The 13,744-nt window shown below is 34.3% G+C and overlaps 1 protein-coding gene across 6 annotated transcripts in view; it reads left to right on the top strand.

Annotated features, from left to right (window-relative positions):
• The window catches only part of c2cd5 (C2 calcium dependent domain containing 5), a 42,419-nt gene that overhangs the window by 16,060 nt on the left and 12,615 nt on the right, over positions 1 to 13,744 (top strand). For 4 of the 6 annotated variants that reach the window (XM_088923725.1, XM_088923723.1, XM_088923722.1 and 1 more), the window contains 6 exons: positions 2,946 to 3,054; positions 8,598 to 8,712; positions 10,604 to 10,792; positions 11,329 to 11,520; positions 12,586 to 12,772; positions 13,101 to 13,265. In XM_088923725.1, the coding sequence (XP_088779851.1) occupies positions 2,946 to 3,054; positions 8,598 to 8,712; positions 10,604 to 10,792; positions 11,329 to 11,520; positions 12,586 to 12,772; positions 13,101 to 13,265 (957 nt within the window). The remainder of the gene's footprint in view (positions 1 to 2,945; positions 3,055 to 8,597; positions 8,713 to 10,603; positions 10,793 to 11,328; positions 11,521 to 12,585; positions 12,773 to 13,100; positions 13,266 to 13,744) is intronic. The other 2 variants (XM_088923724.1, XM_088923721.1) reach the window with 1 other exon arrangement.

Raw genomic sequence — 13,744 nt, 5'->3', positions numbered from 1 at the left:
TAAAATACTGCCTTCCCTCGCTAGCTGCAGCTGCAGAGGTTACATTCAAGAACGCACCTGTGGTTGGCAAAACATTAATGATAAACAAATGAGTATATGGGTAATGGGGAGTGAGGTCCCCATGATCGGTGTTACACTCATCAGTGGTGTTAGATAACTTTTAGACTTCTCCCTTAAAAATTACAAATACAGTAACACATAACTTAACATGAAAGTATTTTCATTTAAATTCTTAAGTACAATTAATAAAAAGAACTGAATATACTTAAGCGTGTGCGCATGATTTCATCACTCACTTAATTGAAAAATACCCAACTGAATGCCAAACTAGGTGGAGTGACGTGGTGAGTGAAGGAGGCAAGATGAAAACACAGAGACATGAGTTGGTGGTGACGCTTTTTAAAAGTTTCTGTGGGTATATGAGAAAGAATTTTCCTGTAGCCAGGAAGACAGATTGAATAACTTGTTTATGAGTGAGTTCCGGTGTTAGCAAATTGGTGGTTTGTGAGGGAAGGCTGTATATACAGTTGTGAGAAAAAGTTTGTGAACCCTTTGGAATTATTTGGATTTCTACATGAATGGCTTCTAAAATGTGATCTGATCTTTATCTAAGTCATAATAATAAATAAAGGCAGTCTTATTTAACAAAACAACACACAACATTTTACATTGTCATATCTCTATTGAACAATTGGTTTAAACAATCAAGGTCATTGATGGAAAAAGTATGTAGGATAATGACATCTTGAAAAGAGTAATTGAAGTCAGGTATTCCAATCAATGAGTCAGGTGTTCCAGTCAAACCAGTGTTTTGAACAATGTTCTGTGGATAGATGAGAAAAAAGTTGAACTTTTTGGTAAATGTACACAGTATTATGTTTGGAGAAAAGAAAACACTGCATACCAACACCAAAACCTCATCCCAACTGTGAAGCATGGTGGAGGGAGTATAATGGTGTGGGGCTGCTTTGCTGCCTCAAGGCCTGGACTGCTTGCAATCGTTGAAGGACCAATGAATTTCAAGTTGTATCAGGAAATTCTACAGGAGAATGTCAGGGCGTCTGTCTGTGATCTAAAACTCAAAAGAAGTTGGGTCATGCAACATGACAATGATCCAAAACACAGTAGTAAATCTAACAGAAGAAATTCCGTATTTTAGAATGGCCAAGTCAGAATCCTGACCTCAATCCCATTGAAATGCTGTGGCGTGATCTGAAGCAGTCTGTTCAAGCAAGATATCCCAAAAATACACATGAACTGAAACAGTTTTGTGTAGAGGAATGGGCCAAAATACCTCCTAACCGCTGCGCAGGTTTGATCTGCAGCTACAGAAAGTGTTTGGTTGAGGTTATTGCCAAAAAAGGAGGTTCCACTAGTTACGAAATATAAGGGTTCACATACTTTTTCCATTTGTTCAAAAAAGATATGGGAATATAAAAAAGTAAACATTTTATTTGTGCTTATGACTTAGATGAAGATCAGATCACATTTTAGGAGCCATTCATGCAGAAATCCATATAATTCCAAAGGGTTCACAAACTTTCTCACAATTGTAACTAATAAGGACAGTTTAATTAAATCCAAAGCATTCCAGTCTGCTCTAAAGATCTTTTATTGTAGTAATTGTAGAAGTTGGTAAGTAAAAACCGCTTAACTATTTAAAGGTCTAAAGCAGTAGTCAACCTTTGGCCTTAATAAACTGGGTCCTATATTAAAGAATTTGTGTTGTGATAAGGTTTCCTCATCATTTAATGTGTAGTACACTGATCATGAATATATTGAACATTTGATCATGTGCTCTGTTTTGACTGAGACTTGGAAGTCTGAGAATCTATCATCAAACTCTGTTAATCTGGTATCCCTAAATTCACCTTACCTTCTTGATATCCCACCATGTAGACACCTTTAATATTGGATTTATTTTACATAAACTCTCTGCAATAAACTGAAACTTTTAGATCTATTTCTAAACATTTTTGCATTGGGTCCCTCCTATAAGTCGCCCTTATATATGTGTCCTGGCACTAACATTGTCAAGATATTAAAGGATGCAACGTAAAAATTCCCCACGATTGTATTATGTTTAGGAAGCAACGTAATTATTCCCTGCAGTTGAGTATGTCTTCATTCTATTTAGTGACTTTAGAAAAAAAGGTGTTTACATACGGTATCTGGCAGTGAACATAAAAAGTCATGTCTTACAGTATAATATTTAATCTTTCCATCCAAGCAACCAGTTCCAAGTGTAGTAAGTGATAGTGCTGAATGTAAGAAGTGCAGTAACATTAGCAATCAATCACAAGTCCTCCAATTCTCAGGGTAAGATCATAGAAACAAGTGTCTGGTCAATAGCTTAAAACGTTGTTGAAAATGCTTAAAATTATATTATGCTAAAATGTGTAATAAGTCAAGGAAACGCCTGTAGGGTGATGGGTTAGGATAGGCATAAAAATGATTTAAAAATATTATATGTATATTATTATGTAAAGTTTGAATCTTGAGACTATCACAGTGCATGCCTGATCAACAAGAGTGTGATATAATTATTGTTATATGGATTTTCAATTCCAAATCAATAACCTGTCCTGCCTTACCTTCATATTTTTTATTGTACAGTATATGTATTATCAAGGTAACAGGAAATGCATTTGCACTTGTGTGTCAAAGTTCCTCCCTTTCTGCAAGAATGGCATTTTCTCATTTCTCATCTAACTGAAAAGGAAGACAATGGATGTTAGTCAAAATATCTTGTTTGATAACGTGAATGCATTGCATTTGCAAATTCAAGTTTTATTCTAATTGTAGTAGACAAAAGGCATCTTATGCCTTAAATCTGTTTAATTTTTTTGTTTAGTAAATTCACAGATTGCCAGCACAAAAACCTGAAAAAAATTCAAAATGCTTGGTTCTCTTGTTATTCTAACTTGTCTTTGTATTTTCTGAAGGAATTCCCCTTTTTCACCTTGACATGTTTTCCAATGGGCTTTCTTGTCCATGTTGGGGGTGTCGTCAGTGCACGGTCAGTGAAGCTTCTGGATCGTATCCACAACCCTGGTAGGTCTGCTTATGTAAATGGTTCCAATAAGCTGCATGTAGCCCTTCATACTGTCTTGTAGCAGATTTTGCATACAGAAGCTCTTTTTGATTAGATTTAAATGTCACATTCAGACAGCTTATTACACCATTAGGAAACAGGTTATATTATACATTTAATAGTATGACATTTTTAGAGACAGATTAATGTTTCATTGTGGTGGGGGAGATTCGCACTATCTTTGCACCACTGCATTATGATCTGTGCTGTTTTGCTTTTCTAAGGTGCTGTCGTTGTCAGTGGAGGGTTCAGTGCATGACAAAGCAAGCTTTGTGTTTTGTAGACAGTGATAAGGTGTCTGCACCATTGTGTCTGTAATAAAGCATCCAACTGCTGTTGAATTCTGCTAGAATGCATTACTGTTACATTTCTTTTAATATGATTAAGACTTTATAAGCAGTTGTTCAATAAAGTTTTAAAAAAAAATAAAGAGCAAAATTACATTGTTTAAATGGATTACATCAAGTAGGACAAATGATGAAGTCATCCATTTTGTGTTTGTAATTTATTATCAGAGCTATTCATTTGATGGGTGGCATGTGACAAAAACAACCTCTTATAAATCAGCTACTGGACGAGTACCAAAAATAGTCAAACCAAATAAGCTAGATGGATTGAGTGGCTTCCAGTATAACCTTTGTTTCTTTTTGTAAAAAAAGTGAATGCTGAAAATCTTATTGAAAATCTTGATTATGTATTTCAAAGTATTACTTTGATTGATATTTACATTCTTAAAGTTAAGAACTGCTAGTGCCAAATTCACCCCTTCCAGTCACACTGAGTGCAAACATTTAAGGAGTGCTCCAATTTCTACAGTAAAATAATGCAAGGGTTTTGGAAATGTAGGCTGAATCTCCCCCTGTTCTTGGATTTTGGCAAAAGTTGTCTTAGAAAGTTGAGGTATGTTTTGACATTTCTCTTCAGACAGCTGTTTTTTGTTGTGCTGATTAGTGAAGGTAACATTAAATTATTTAGTGATCCTAAATTAGACTAAAAAACTCTGGGAAGTAACAATGGCATGATTATGTCTTTCAAGACCAAGCAAAAGTAACAGCATGGTTTGTCAAGCCTTCAGTGATTCTTTTATTAACATGTCTTACAAAATGTAATACTTTTTCACTTAATGCAAGAATTGCTCATTCAGTCCTTAGAATTGCAGCTGCTTTTCCACAGAGCTTTAATTAAATTGAGGACTGGCCTAGTGTTTAGACTGCTGCAGCATGCTCCTTACTCTGTCTTCTCTGAATAAACCTCTGATTAACTCTGTTGTCTGTGTCTTTCCAGTTCCTGTGGAGTGTTGTTGTCCAGTGTTGTGCTCATGTTTGTCTTGTTTGTAGATTTTTTCCTTTCTCTTTTCTGCTCCTTTAACTGATCTACTAATTTGCTGTTTTGAACTCAGCCTTTGTCGGAATTATGGGTAACACAAGATCATACAAACTGCTAGACTGGAATAGTTTCACTGCAGGTATTTTACTACTCCTTCAGTATTGCACATACTGACAGAAATTATGGCAGCTCAGTGAAGTTAGTCTATTTGTAAAAGTGAAACAATCCAGAAATATTACTTTTTTACCGACATGTGAACTGGTGATGGGCATCATTATGTTTCTTTAAAAAGGTGTGAAGTAAGACTTTAAATTCTACACTTTGATTTATTGTTAAGACCTCAGCTAAGAGACATGTAAGAAATCTTCTGTAATGAATTAAAGCTTTCACTTCATTGTGGAAAAGTTAAAATGATTATTGCTAAAGAAACAGAAAGATTTATGTAAAGTTATATGTACATGTTTTTCCTACTGCAGATTTTTATAAATCATTGCCAAACCAATAAGAAATACAGAAGATAATGGGTTTGATATGTCAGCAAGCTAGTTTTCTGTCCAGTATTTATATGCTCCAGTTGTCTATTCAATATTTTGTGTTTGGCTTAAAGACTTCTTAATGGATAGTCCTAATTCCAAAGAGCTTAGTTAGGATTTGTGTGTGTTCTGCCTGTAAGTCTTCAAAAGAGGCTAATTCCCTTGGCAGCACAGCTGTTGTAGTGGAGATGTTTTGCATAAGATACACAATTCACTGAAAACAACATTTTAAAACAGTTAAATTATTTTATCATAAGCTACATCTTATAATTTGTTCCAAAGCAGAAAGTATGCTTTTGAAATGTGCTTTTGTAACATGATGTGGAATATTTAATTAGCATTTTTTATCTCTTGTGTCAAATTTTATTAAAACTGGTATTTAACAAGAAATGTGTGCACAGAAAATGACCAATTCAGTAAAATTGGAAAGCATTGGTGTGACAAGTGGCCAATTGATTGATTGTTTTCTAATATGCTAGATTTACTGTACCTTTACTTTTGTTTCTTTAATTAGACATGTTAATTATAATCATTCCTAAATTAATTCTTTCAGTTCTTTCAGACTAACTCTTGTTTTAGCTTTTAAAGACTGATGTTTAAAGAGATAACTAAAACAGTATTTTTTACAGAATAATTTGTATTTTAATTGGTGTTGCCACTTGGGTCTTTCTGCTATACCATTCTGCTTTTTTATGTTTCTGTAAAATTTAATTTCATATTTATTTTATATTCATAACAAAAACAGAACAAAATTCTACAAACCATTGAATCTGAAGAATATTGTAAAATGAAGGCAGTTTTTTTTCTGAAAGACATTCTGTGAAAAGAAAGATGCAAGTAATAAAGTTTTTTTTATATCTCCTGTCACTTAAGAGGTATGAAACTTGTGCTGCCCATCACCATACAGTAAAATAGAAATTTGGTACACATGGGCTACATATCATAATAATATGTTTATTCAATCTTTACAGATTTAAAATTGTGAATTTGCATCCCTTTTCCTAGTGCGAAGCATCAGTTCTCTTTTATAACCAACAGCATTCTTGACCACCAAGCATGTTTCACAGATGCTTTTTTGTAAAACAAAACATTACATTTGTTTAAGCTACTTATGGTTGTTTAGGAGGTTGTTTGATATTTACTGTAATTGTGGTGACAAATTGTATGAATACATTTGCTTTTCCTATCCACTTGTTCATTTCACAAAATTTTGCTTAGATGCATTTTTTCGCTTCTTACATTTCGGTAAGCTTCCATGACATTTAGAAGAGTTGGCCTTGAAATGTCAAAGCCTATACAGTTTACTGGTAAATCATCCTGGTCCAATTGCAATTATTCTCTTAGGTTTCAGAAGAAGGATTTGCCTCAAACATTTGTTTGGCTATCTGTTCTCTGAAGAGCAATTGGAAGTGGAAATGCAATGAAAAAAAGTAATATCCATGCTAATGGATACAAACGGGTCTGCACTACATTGTAAAATATTCTTCAGTTAAGCATGTAGTAACTTTGTAGTTTTAACTGTTAATTGGTTGCTTTTATATTTGTATTATTTTAAGGACTAAATTTACTAAAATAGCAATACATTTATACAGAGGAAGTCTAATAAGACTGTACAGGGCTGCAGGAGGTAACATTTTCAACCATTAATGTGTTGGGTCTGGTATTGACAGTAGCATCCGGGCTCAGGATATATTAAATATAGAATTGCATGTTATGCTTTTTTTTGCAGATTTAGGGCCATAACTTCTTTAACCATTTCAGTGAGCTGCCATACTTTTCAGTCTGTTCTGTCACGTGACTCAAGCATGCGCCAAGATAACCCACCATTTCTGGTTATTGTCTGCTGAAGCTGCTTTTTGGTATTTCCTTTGCACTTAAATCTAAATGCTTGTCTAAAGAGCATCTTGCAGAACCCTTCTGGGAGTAAAATAAATAAGGCATGTGCATTCCTGTATCCCAAGGGCCGTATTCATATTGCAATGATAATTTGACCCGTGCTCCAGGTTACCTCCATGCAGATCCAGATGCAGACATTAGGAAAGATTATTCTTATTGGTTTTACAATTACTTTCCAGAAAATTCCAAATGTGGCAATCAGGTAACACCTTTGATTACTGCTCAGTCTGAATTCTGATCATGGGCAGCAATATGCCTTTTGGGAATAATTCTCAATACACTCTCTTTCAGACAGCAATAAATAATGCATAATTATTTTTTAAAAAGCAGTACAAATTAAGTCTAGGATAGCATTTGTAATGTCGATCCAGAGAACCCAGCAGATCTCCTGTTTTTTTTCTAGTTAAGCTCTAAATGATTTCATTTGCCTAATTAGTGCACAATTACAATACATTAATGGGACTCCTGGATCTCTGCTCACTGGTCTTTTAAAGCTGTCTCTTCAGATCTGCAGGACTTTGACTACAAATTATTGTACTAGTAGGTATTCCTTATTGCAGGTAATGGGTTTATTCCATGCTGAAAAGAAAGGAAACAATGTTTTGGCTGTGGAGCCTTCTTCAGGTGTCAAAAAAGGCTCCACAGTCGACACCTGAAGAAGGCTCCACAGCCGAACTGTTGTTTCCTTTCCTTTCTTTTCTTTTCAACATGGAATAAACCTGTTACCTGTTCCTTTGCAGCCTACGCATGCTGATGCAGCTACCTACCTGAACCACTATTCCTTATTGCAGTACATGTCTATAATTAACTGCCAACTCCAGCACTAACCATTCTGGTTATGCAATCTATTGTATCTGTAGTATTTTATTGACAGTAAAATGTAACTGCTGAGAACCAAGAAGATTAATAGATTAAATTTAATATATTCTTTATTGTAAGAAAGGTCTTCTAAACATGCCTGATTTAATGTAAAACCAAGTAATCCTGACATTTTGCTCATTTGCTGCTTATTTTGTATTTTTAAAACTGTAAACTGTATCTGTGCAGGTAGCCAAAATATTGGGGGAACACCTAAATGAGTGTATTCCTCTCCGTTTTAGAGATTTTCATCTCTTCTTGATGAGAATCCGGGAATATGATCAATGAATATGGCCCTTATACCCCACAGCCAAGGTCTTAATAAAACATCCTTGTGAAACTGTGTGGCTGTTTTGTAAGAAATGTCTGCTGTTGTGGATACATTATGCCAAGATAATTTATTGGCAGTCTTTAGAATTGTCTCTCCATTTTCTTTTTTCTTTGGTTTCAGTAAACAAATGCAAATAATCTTTTAACCTTTCATGTATATTGTAATAGTACTAAGCATATTTGAGATTCAGTGTTGTATGCTTCTATATAAAATCTTAATGGATTAGTTAGTGGATTCAGCTCTTTTTCTTGTGATTTATTTGTTGCGCACATTATAATTATTACCTTCTAAATTATCAAACTGGTCATTGATAGGTTAAAATCTTTATGAAAATCCTAATCAATACATGGTACTTTATACAGTATATAATCAATCACAAGTGCTTGAACTCTTCAATCTGACTAATGTTTTATTAAATCTTTTGTGCTGTAATATAGCTCATATTTTTATTAATAAGATGTACCTTTTTGTGAGTATTAAGGTCTTACAGGTCAAACATGTTTAATGAAGGAGCATTTTTAATATTTTGTTCACGGTAAAGTGTATTTGTATCTTTCAGATGAACCTGAAACTCGTGATGCCTGGTGGGAAGAAATCAGACAGGAGATCAAATCTCATGCCAAAGCATTGGGATGCCATGCTGTAGTTGGTTACAGCGAATCAACAAGCATCTGGTAGGTCAGAAAAGAGATAATAAGTCTTACTTTGTATACTCTGTATGTTCTTACATGCAGCTAAAAGTCTTTCTAATTTTTTAATCATTTTAAGCATGCTTTCTGATAGTCACTACCTTATTTGAGGAACTTCAAAGCCACCCTTTGCTGATAAAAAGGTGCCACATTAGATTTAGATTTTAGATCACTTTATTAGCCATATACAATTTCTTGCATTTGGAATTTGTCTTTTCGCATACCCCAACTTGCTCTCCATTACCCCAGCTTGCTCTCCACATTAGGAAACAATTGTGAAAAGAATCATTCTCTTGTAAATTCAAAGAGTTGCAGTTCTTTATTTTTTAGACAGTCCTATTCTATTTTACCTTCTAGTCATTCTTTCCACTGATGCTTAGTTTTCCTTTCTTAAACATAATGTCTTAGTATAAACATATCATAATCTGCAGTTGTTTGATGTAATTTTATTCAGTTATATTGAAATTCTGGTGTTTGAACATTTTTATGAGTGTAAAGATTGGCTACAGTATTTGCACCATAATATTGCATAGTACAGATTGCGAACAGATTTATTAGAGCTCTTAATCTGTTTGAGATATGTGAAAAAGGAGTCCTTTTCAAAGGGATGACTGATACCTTCGTTGTTTGATTCCTGTTTGGCTACCAGGAGCCAGTTTGTAAATATTGACTATTTTATAGCATTTGTATTTAGATGTTGATATTGTTCCACAGAGTTCTGTGCTGGGACCTTTGCATTTTAGTGTTTTAGTCCACTGCTATTCTGATGACTCTCAAATTAAATTTCAGACCAAAATCAGATACTAGTACTGCAGCACCTTCATTTGACATGTCTGCCTGATTTCAAGATCTAGGTACAATAGAACTTTCTAGGTAAACTTTTGCAAGTACAAGGGTATGCTCATAGTTTCTCAACATAAGCTTTTTAAAGTTGTTAACGTCAGTATTGTTCTTGACAGTGCTGAAATTCAACCCTTTTCTAGTGGAAGGTAAAAACCTTGGTACTCCTTTTGACTTTATGTTGTCATTGGAAGTGTTTGTTAGGAATATCACAAGCATTTCTTCCTTCCTGCATAACTTGATTAAAATCCTTGTTTTGCCTGTCTGATGCTGAAATATTGATGTAGAGCCCCATTTACTGGGGTATCTTCAGGTACTAAATAGATTTCTTTCCAGAAATCCAGTAACTCCCTTCCTCTGTAAATTTCCCTTACTCCATGTGCAATTTAGAGTGGACATCAAGGGTTTTCTCCTTAAATAAAAAGCACAAAATGGTCGAGCTCCAGGTTATCTTTTCAGAGATCTCCTCAGTTTTTGTTTTTACTTTGGCAAAAATTTACTTCAAATAATTGAGTGACAGAGCCTTCATGTATGCAGCAAGTCATAGGCCAAGTCCATTAGACACTTTACAGCCATCAACATTTTTAAACTTGCTTAAAGACCTTTCCACTGGAAAGGTTTTCACTAAAACTATTCATTTGTAATTAAGTTTTGCTATTTGGTTTTTGTACGTCATTGTGCTGCGCTCTTTGTTTTTTTTGCCTGTAATGTGCATTATGTGTGCTATTGTCCAGCTCTTTGTTTTTTAACAAGGTCTTAGAACATTTTGAGGCACATTTTTAAAATTACTTTTCCTGTCCATAGAGATATACTCATATCTACTTAAATTATCTTTCATATGTGTGTAAATTAATATGATCTGTATTCTAGATTTTCCCTGTTGGTATATATTGCAAATTAAAAGCTTCAGTAGTTTTTTTTTCAAATTAGTTTAATTAATAACTCCTGTATATGCAAACTCAGATAGGAAAACATATTGACTAATATTTGGTTCAATTTTAATTTGTTTTTCTTTTTCTGTCTGTTTATTTTGTAGTGAAGAGGTTTGCATTCTTTCTGCATCTGGCACGGCAGCAGTTCTTAATCCCAGGTTCCTCCAAGATGGCTGCTTGGACAGCTGCAGTGAACACAGGTTGTCAAGGCAGCCTGCCTTCTTTTCCACAGGGTCAGAGAAGGGAGAGTTTGATATTTTTCTTCAGAGCAAGGATAGTTCTTCCATGTTAGGGTAGGTTACAGAGCTACAATGCAGGCGAACAGGACCGAATACTTAACTCTACTAATATGCTTTGGTATGTTCGCTATGTCTTTGTTCAATTTATTCTCAGAATTTGTTTCAAAATGACTCTCATTACTAACCAAATAATACCGATCAATTCTTTGTTAGTTTATTGTGCTAAAAAATTAAATATTCTACATGGTTTGATCCCGAGATAGCTGGCTAAACAAATGACTTCTGAAGTACATTGTCCATTTCAAAACTTCAAAAAGTTCAATTTATACAAAAAATAGATTTACAAATGGAGTTTGGCATCTGTCTCCCCTTCTGTTGCATTTCTCAGATTTATTTTTTTTAATTGTTGCACAAGAAAAGCATTTTCATCATGATGTTTTTAAATTTTTAATTCTTTTTAATATGAAAATCCATTTACATTCAGATAACAATAGAAAACATAAATGACAAGCAAGACCTGTTTTTTTATGTACGGTAATTTAATTAATTGGATCACAGTTCTAATGTCCATCTTGTCTTTGCCATTGCAGATTAGAGGAGCCATCTCCTCCTAGCTGTGGATTTTGCCATATTCCTTATGATGAGCTGAACATGCCTTTTCCAGCACATCTTACATACTGCTATAATTGCCGGAGGCAGAAAGTCCCAGATGTTCTTTTCACCACAATAGACTTGCCAGTTGAAGCTGCAGTAACTGGAAAAGGCTGCCTCATCCAGGCCAGGTAATAATATTCAAAATATTGCATTCAGCCTATTTTTGTTAAATCACTAACCTGCATGTGCTCACCTTTACAATTAGTTTTGTTTGGTATCAAAACTAGTGTCTTTGAAAATTATCCCTCCTATCTACTATCTCAGGATGCATTACTTTATCCCTGTTTGAATCGAGACAGAACAACTTTAGAACAGTAAACAGACTTTTTTTAAAAAAAATCCTGAGTTCTGTTATTACTTCTCAAATATTTTATTTAGTTTTGTCTGTAGTTTAAGTTTGTGATGGCTGTTGAGAAATCTAAGACTATACCGTTTGTAAAGACTTACTGGATAGATAATACAGATATTTGCAAGAACATAAAAAAAAGATTACAAATGAATGGAGGCCATACATCCCATAAGGTATATGAAGTATAATTTTACAGACAGTGTTTCCAATTTACATCTGTAGTTCGTTTTTTGCTACCTTCATGTAGTACTTGGCTCTGCATTACACAGAGGTCTTTATACTGATCCCTATTATACTCCACCAATTACAAATCCCAAATTGGACAGCATTCATCACACGTTTATTCTCTGTCTTCTATCCATTAACCAGTTTTCAATCCAAGAACATCAATTACCTTGAATGCCTACTGCTTGCAATTTGAGAATTTGTAATAAAATATTAACTTAATCAATAAGTCTTCTGAAAATGTGTATGTGCAATACAAGATGCTCTAAGTGTTCACTAGTGTTGTTTTTTCAACAAATGTTTTTTTAGTAAAAAAAAATTATTGACCCGCTTATTCTAAAGCCATGTTGACTTTTCTCTTGATTTTGTATTTCCATACAGACAAAACTCTCATTCTAATTATTGTTTCCAAAACAAAACGCATAATAAAGAATTACTGGTTTTAATTACTTTTTTCAGTTTTTGTACTGTTTTTATGGGTGGATTAACATGAGCAATTTTCCAGTGTGCGGGCACTACCCCTTTCTTGAATGACTGTCGGAAGATTTTTTCTATCAACATATGAATAGCATACAGTAGGTAAAATTATTAAATCAGTCTGCAATTTTTTTTTTGTCAGGCTATGTCGTCTTAAGAAAAAGGCTCAGGGAGAGGCAAATGCTACAGCCATCAGTAACTTGCTTCCATTCATGGAGTATGAGCTGCACACACAGCTGATGAACAAGCTGAAGCTTCGTGGGATGAATGCTCTCTTTGGGCTCAGGATCCAGATCAGCGTCGGAGAAAACATGCTGGTTGGCCTGGCAGTAAGTGTTCGATCCTTAGTCATATTTTTGTGTCTCAAGGATGAATGGATACATTTATTTAAAAAAATATTTTTATTTTTTTAGGTTCACCATTGATGAAAAGCAACAGCAGACAGATATAGAGATAAGAGAGAGATGGCCTGCAAGTGTTGTAGGAGAGCACTGTGTGTGAAAGGACACATCTTAAAACACTTTATAAATATGTACTTTAACATTATCACTGAAGGAATTGGATAAAAATGTAAAATATAAGTGAAGTATACTGAATGTTTGATGTTTTTTTAATTTTTGTTTTCAATAATGTGATTTTTGTCTTTATTTCATTTAGTCTGCCACGGGTGTGTATTTAACTGCCCTGCCTACCCCAGGGGGTATCCAGATTGCTGGTAAAACTCCAAGCGACATGTCTTATGAGCAGCATATATCAAACATGCAGAAGAAGATCAATGACACCATTGCCAAAAACAAAGAGCTGTATGAGATAAACCCCCCTGTAAGTAACAAACGTTGTTCAGCAGTTTTTCATGGCAATGTTTCATATTGTTGGTAAAGTTTGATACTATTTCTAAATGTATTAGTTACTGGTGTTACTGCTTGGGGTGGCACTGAAACAGGTACTTTAAAATAGGAGAGTCTTGGGCAACAGATACGTGAAGATATTTGGCAAATAAGGTGAAAAAATTATCTTCATTTACAGTACGTTTAAAGAACTTAGTAAACATTTACATGTATTAGGGATTATATCTTATAGATATATTAAAATATTAGATTAAAAATAAGAAGCTATGGAAGGCTGGCAATGGTACCATCATAAAACATCTCTTCCGTCTTGCAAAATCACGTCCGTAATCCACAGTTCCTCACTTGCTTGGCTGCTTCTTCTACTGGTGCAGTACTTTTACTTTAAAATTGTCCCACAGCCTTCTGATGGTTCAGGTAATAAAAGGCAGCAGGTTTTCTCAAATTACAGAG

This window comes from Atractosteus spatula, chromosome 8, assembly GCF_055471065.1.
Source record: "Atractosteus spatula isolate fAtrSpa1 chromosome 8, fAtrSpa1.hap1, whole genome shotgun sequence".
Taxonomy (NCBI): domain Eukaryota; kingdom Metazoa; phylum Chordata; class Actinopteri; order Semionotiformes; family Lepisosteidae; genus Atractosteus; species Atractosteus spatula.
This window is presented reverse-complemented; position numbering and strand designations above follow the sequence as displayed.